This window comes from Hakea prostrata, chromosome 2 (genome assembly GCF_041222555.1).
Source record: "Hakea prostrata isolate BN-2017 chromosome 2, UWA_Hpros_2, whole genome shotgun sequence".
Taxonomy (NCBI): domain Eukaryota; kingdom Viridiplantae; phylum Streptophyta; class Magnoliopsida; order Proteales; family Proteaceae; genus Hakea; species Hakea prostrata.
In genome coordinates this window covers 54,335,013-54,341,550 of record NC_142601.1, presented here as the reverse complement: position 1 = coordinate 54,341,550, position 6,538 = coordinate 54,335,013, and the positions used below count along the sequence as shown (strand labels likewise).

The window sequence follows — 6,538 nt, the reverse complement described above, 5'->3', positions numbered from 1 at the left end:
ACATGTCACATTAGTAATGAAAATTTATATGCCACATTATATCATCTAATCGTAACAAAAGTGAAAAGTCCACGTATAATTGCATGTGAGAGTGTAATTTTATTTAAAAACTCAAGTGGGTTATAGAAAATGCGAATAATTTATTATTCGCATTTTCTATAACCCACTGGATCAGTCTTATCCAACTCACTTTGCTCAAAGACTTTCTGGTGTTCCTATTTTGCAAGGACAGGATACCGGGTGTTTTACTCCATCCAAACAAGGTAATTTCACTACAAAATGAATGGTTAAATCCATGACATCTCCACCGAGGAAGCAACCAGCTATCAAACGCTGGTGGAGCCTATTTTGGCCTCTAAAGAATATCCCCAAGTATCATACGTTTTTTTTGGAGATTATTTTGCTGTTTGTTCTGTGAGAAAGCAATAGAATCTACTATGCATCTGTTTTTTTTACTTGTGAATGTATCTAAGGTTCATCAGGGCCAGCTTGAATGCACCTTGATTACATCTTTTGTACTTAAAGAACACAACATTAATATCAATTGAGTTGGGAAAGTGGGTAGGAGGGATTTGTTAATTTTTTCAATTCCATGTGAGAAGTACGAATACAGGGAGGTGATCAATGATTTTAAAAGTCAATTGGGCTATTGAAAATTCCTTTTGAGGTGAGAAAGCATCATGGGGTATGGGGATGGGTTTTTATTGGCTTTTTCAATTCCACACACATGTAATGACAACCATGATTTTTAATTGTTTTTGTTGCCAACCCCGGTTTCAAGGTTTGCCCGACAATCCGGACCCGGGTAACCGATGGAGGGGAGTCTCGGGGGTTTTTGCATTCACAAGGTTTCGATACCGGAACCTTGCTTAAGCGGACCAAGCTGCTTACCACTTGAACCAACCCCGTTGGTTAATGACAACCATGATTACACAGTGACTAATTTAACTCTATATGAGGCTTTCGTGGAAACTCTGAATTTGCTAATATAAAAGGGAACAAGATTCTTAATAAAAGAAAAAAAAAAAGGCAAACAAACAAGAACAGATGCCTAAATATTAAAAACAGAAAAGAAGGGGTCAGCACCATATTTGACTCCACAAGGCAAACACACAAGAACAGATGCTAGATATTCCAACTATAGCTTCGTTAAAATAAGTGGAGAGCTTGACATTATGTAAATAGATGGAATTAAAAATTGGTGTTTATAAAAACAACGATTTTTTTTTTTTCTTTTCTTGTTGTATGTAGTTCGATCAGCGTCCAATAATACATCCTGATGAAAGACCTATTTGAACATATTATCTTCTCTGCTATTCTTCTGCAACTATAGTTCTTTTACATCCAACATCATGGCTGCACAAGATTTGGCTTCCTCCTCCTCTGCTGGATCCAATGCTATATCTTCTTCTAGTTACGATGTGTTTATCAGCTTTAGAGGCAAAGATACCCGCAAAAACTTCATTAGCTTCCTTTATAAAGCTTTGAAGGATGCAGGAATAAATGCCTTCCTTGATAGTGCAAAATTATGGACGGGAGAAGAAATTAGTGAAGCCCTTGAGAGAGCCATCAAGGGTTCCAAGATCTCGATCCCTGTCTTCTCTAAAGGTTATGCAAATAGCAAATGGTGCCTTCAAGAACTTGATCAGATAGTTCAATGCAACAAATTCAACAATCAACTAATCCTCCCCATATTCTTCTATGTTGATCCATCGGATGTTCGAAATCAAACTGGTAGCTTTGAGAATGCATTCCTAGAACACCAAAAGAGGTTTGAGCCCCAAAAAGTAAAAGGTTGGAGGGAAGCTTTGAGAATGGTAGGGAGCTTGAAAGGAGAAGTACTTTTTGATGACACTAAGTAAGTCTCCATCCCACAAACTTTTTCTTAAGTTAGTCTCATAACCTCTCTTTTTTTTTTTTTTTTTTTTTTTTTTTTTTTTTTTTTCATTTTGTAGCAGTTAGAGTTTTAGGATTTCTGATCAAGAAGTCTTCAAATTTGTTTATTCTTCGCTTTATTTTATATTTTCATCCCCATGATCATTCTTGTGATTTATCTTTTATATGAATTAACTATAGGGATCAAGCAGAGTTAGTTGAATCAGTTGTTGAAAGGGCTCGACAGAAATTGGTCGACAACACAGGCTTTGCTAAGTGTAAGTACTCTATTGATATGGATTCCAGAGTAAATGATCTATTATCATTACTAGATATTGGCTCCAATGATGTTCAATTTGTGGGGATTTGTGGTTCTGGTGGCATCGGAAAGACGACTCTTGCCCAAGCTATCTATAATGACATCCTTTCAACCTTTCGTAAGCACTGTTTTCTTTCAGATATTAGAGAAAAAGCAACACAAGGCAATGGTCTAGAGTCTTTGCAGAAGCAATTCCTAAAGGATATTTTCAAAAAGGACTTCGACATAGGAGATTCTCATAGAGGAAAAAAATTGATAGAAGAAAGAGTTTGCAAGGAAAAGGTTTTTCTTGTTCTTGACGACGTCGATAGTAAAGAACACATAGATGCTTTTGCTGGTTCACTCAATTGGTTTGGTTACGGAAGTAGGGTCCTAATTACAACTAGAGATGAGCGTATTTTGAACTTGGCTAATGTTGATGAAGATAAAATATACAAGCCTCCATTGCTAGATCGTGCGTACTCTCTTCAACTATTCAGTTGGCATGCCTTTCAAACTAGCCAACCTCCGGAAGATTATAAGCAACTCTCACATGACGTGGTATACCATTCTAAAGGGTTACCTTTAATTCTAGAGGTATTTGGGTCTTCTCTATCATGTGTGTACAACAAAGATGAGTGGAAAAGTACATTAAAAATGCTGAGAGAAATTTCTCCAGAAAAAGTTCAAAAAAGGTTGAGGATAAGTTACGACAATCTAGAAAATGATTATCAAAGAGAAATATTTCTTGATGCTGCTTGTTTTTTCATTGGATGGGAAGAAAAAGATGTAATTTCCATATGGGAAGCTTGTGGCTTTCATCCAAAATCAGCAGTACCTAGATTAATGAAAAGATCTCTTCTAAAGTTTGATTGTGGACGCCTAAAGATGCATGATCACATTCGAGACATGGGAAGAGAAATTGTCTTGGAAGGGAACCGCATAGATCCAGGTAAGCGTAGTAGGCTATGGTCTTATGATGACATCGTTGAAGTAATCGAGGAACGTAAGGTAACATCTCTCTCTCTCTCTCTCTCTCTCTCTCTCTCTCTCTCTCTCTCTCTCTCTCTCTCTCTCTCTCTCTTGCGTGTGTGTGCAAAGTATGCTTACATGTGTGGAAACTCTAACAAAAGTGCACAGTAACCAAGGACAATAAAAAACATGACTGATTGTGTAATGCTTCCTATATATATATATACACACACACGATTTGCATGCATCCCGCTAGCTATACTATGATATTGTCTAGAGATAGAATGATGTAAATGACATTCTAAAAGCCATATCACACTGAATCAATCATTGGATCTGTAATGGAGTGATGTCTAATTTTCTCTATTGGTGGAATAGAGTGGTATGTACTTCATTTTACAAGGATCCAGCTTCAGTGGTTACACTATTATTACTACTTTTTTCTTTTTCTATATATATAGTTCTTTTATCCATAAATTTCTATTTGATTGAATTACTTTATATTATAGGGAATTGACACAATAAGAGGCATGAGTTATCCCTTCAATGCTTCAAGACCAACTATTAATTTAAATACGGAATCCTTGGAGATGATGCCCAATTTAAGGTTACTTAATGTTTCAAATTTTAAGTTTACATGTCTCAATTTATATCATAGGAGATTAGTTTATCTCAGCGTATCAGACAAGGATTGTAATCAACTTTGGAACGTCAAGCCTACAAATGAATATAAGGTATATTATTACACTTCTTCTTTATCCCTTTATAATATCAAGTTTCATAGATCATAATATATGTATGTTTTCTCTTTGTTCTACAGAGGTTTCAAAATTTGAAAATTCTCAAGTTTGAAGGATGTCATTCCCTATCGATATCCCCAGACTTTTCATGGTTTCCCTCCTTGGAACAATTATACTTTGGTCGATGTCCTTTGGCTGAGTTAGATGAGTCCATTGGGCAATTGAATCAACTCAAAAGTCTTATTTTCGAGTGGTGCATTTCACTCAAAAAGTTGCCTGACTCAATTAGCGATTTAAGATCCCTAACCAAGCTTAACTTGATTGGTACAATGATAGAAGAACTCCCAGACAACATTTCTAGCTTGAGTTCTCTCAATGAGCTTTGGCTTGAATTGTGCAAGTCACTCAAGAAGTTGCCTGACTCAATTGGGGATCTGAGATCCCTAATTAGGCTTCACTTGTGTGGTGCAAGCATAGAAGAACTCCCAAAGCTTCCCTCATGTTTGGTTGAACTTTATTGCAAAGGTTGTCAATCATTGATACGACTTCCTAATTTGTCAGCCTCAAAAACGTTGAGGAAATTAACGATTTATTGCTGCGGCCAATTGGAATACCTCCCAGAGCTTCCCTCATGTTTGGTTGAACTTTATTGTAAAAATTGTGAATCATTGGTACGACTTGCTGATTTGTCAGCTTCAAAAACCTTGAGGCTATTGACGATTTGGCAATGTGACCAACTGGAATACCTCCCAGAGCTTCCCTCATGTTTGGTTGAACTTCATTGCATATGGTGTGAATCATTGGTACGACTTCCTGATTTGTCAAAGCTGAAAATGTTGACAACATTAAAGCTTCGATATTGCGAAAAGCTGGAGGAAGTTCGGGGCATCGAGGAAATGGAATCCTTGGACGAATTGGATACGAAAGGTTCTTATAACTTAACAACGCATACTCATAAGATGATAGAGGTGCGTGCAGGCTGGTCAGCTCAACTGTCATGTTTCGATCTGTAGAATTTATTATTTTGATTGATTATTGATGCTTGCTTCTTTTCTTCTTTGTATCTTATCATTTGCAGGGAATATTTTCACAGTGCAACATGTCATTGGCCAACATTAGTAGTCATGGTTATTCCTTGACTGCAAATCAACGGATCTATAATAGTGGGATTATTCTCTGCCTTGTTCGAGGTAGCATCTTCTTTTATCCAGCATACGTAGACATTTCTGCTTCCATCCACCAAAAGGATAAAAAAATCAGGTGTACTCATACGCTGAAAGTAGGGGATGATGAGTATGGTATAGACAGAGATGTAATTCACATTAGTCATTTTGAAGGCTTTACCTGGTTTGGAGTTCCGTTGCGGCAGGAAACTGATGCTATTGAGATTTTAGGAATTGAAGGATTTGGCTGTGGAGTGAAATTCTGGGAGGTCTTGTTCAAGAATGGGGATGTAATTGGCACCCGAAAGCCTTGCCAAAATTATTCGAATACCTTGAAGTGGTCGTACATGGATGACGATGGTGGAGAAATAACATTAGATTTTTGGCCCAACAAGCAAGAAATTAGTTTACCACCGGACTCTACTTTTTATGAATGCCCAGAAGAAGATGGTGGAGAAATAACATTTGATGTTTGGCCCAACGAGCAAGAAATAAGTTTACCGCCGGACTCTATTTTTGATGAAAGGGCAGAGAAGAAGAAGATACGTTGAGATCACGTGGTTGTAGAGCTGGTCTTCGTAGTGACAACGACCATGATGATGATGGTCCAGATGGGGGGAGCTGTTTTTGTTTCTATTTCCATCCCATTTTGTTCTTTCGTTCCTTGCTTTTCAGATACTAAGAGTTGGTTGTATGGCAACCGTTCTGTGCCAAAATTCTCAATTCAGCACATAATCTACTTTTTATGCTTCTGTGCTGAAGTGGGCAAATTTGGCACAAAATCTGTAGTGAAATATTATATGGTTGGATACAGATGGGCACGTTTCTCTGGCCCATCTTGGCACAGAATCTTGTGTGGTATGTACAAAGTCAGAGTACAAAATGGGCACGCCTTTTTTTTATAAAACAAAAATAAAACTAAAACAAATGCAAATACCACTTAAGAACATAAAAAACAAAGGAAGTATCACCAAAAGCTCCATCTATTTATAGAAAAAACGCTTTTCATTATTTGTCAAAACAAAATTAATAACATGAATCCTGATGGAATCGAACCATCATACCCTAGAAACTTTCTAGGTGCTCTTCCATTTGAGCTAAGGATTCTCACCTACAAAAACACATGTTGGATCAATCCAAAAGAGTCCCTACTATAAAAATAGTCTTAAAATAAATATTTTCCTTCTATAACAAACAAAAGGTTAAGCAAAAAACCTATTTCTAGTTATAAAAGAATTACTTTTCTTCTAACAGTAGAGAATAGCCATGACTTCCAACAACAAACCCAGTTAAGCTGCAGTTCAAACCCACTTAAGGCTCCATCTGAAAGTTGCCTCTGTTTTATTGGAAGTTTTGGACCAGACTGATGAGTTGGAATTCCTACCACTGGAATTTAACATCAGCTTCTTTCTCAGGAATAATGGCAATGATATTGATATCAGCTCTGTTCTCTTAAGGGATTCTATTCTAGAACCTTCTCGAGCCAGCAA

At 37.0% G+C, this 6,538-nt stretch overlaps 1 protein-coding gene across 1 annotated transcript; it reads left to right on the top strand.

Annotated features, from left to right (window-relative positions):
* The first annotated feature begins 1,297 nt into the window (after positions 1 to 1,297).
* Positions 1,298 to 5,599, top strand: LOC149024908 (disease resistance protein L6-like). The gene is made up of 5 exons (XM_089143546.1): positions 1,298 to 1,858; positions 2,077 to 3,184; positions 3,655 to 3,879; positions 3,966 to 4,853; positions 4,964 to 5,599. The coding sequence occupies exons 1-5, from the start codon at positions 1,353 to 1,355 to the stop codon at positions 5,597 to 5,599; spliced, it is 3,363 nt and encodes a 1,120-aa protein (XP_088999672.1). The 5' UTR covers positions 1,298 to 1,352.
* Positions 5,600 to 6,538: the final 939 nt, after the last annotated feature.

What these genes read in the sequence shown, in the direction of transcription:
- LOC149024908 (XM_089143546.1), top strand. Translation starts at nt 1,353, where the DNA reads ATGGCTGCACAAGATTTGGCTTCCTCCTCCTCTGCTGGATCCAATGCT. An exon ending in GTACTTTTTGATGACACTAA is followed by an intron (nt 1,859 to 2,076) that starts GTAAGTCTCCAT and finishes AATTAACTATAG; the next exon opens with GGATCAAGCAGAGTTAGTTG. An exon ending in ATACTCATAAGATGATAGAG is followed by an intron (nt 4,854 to 4,963) that starts GTGCGTGCAGGC and finishes TATCATTTGCAG; the next exon opens with GGAATATTTTCACAGTGCAA.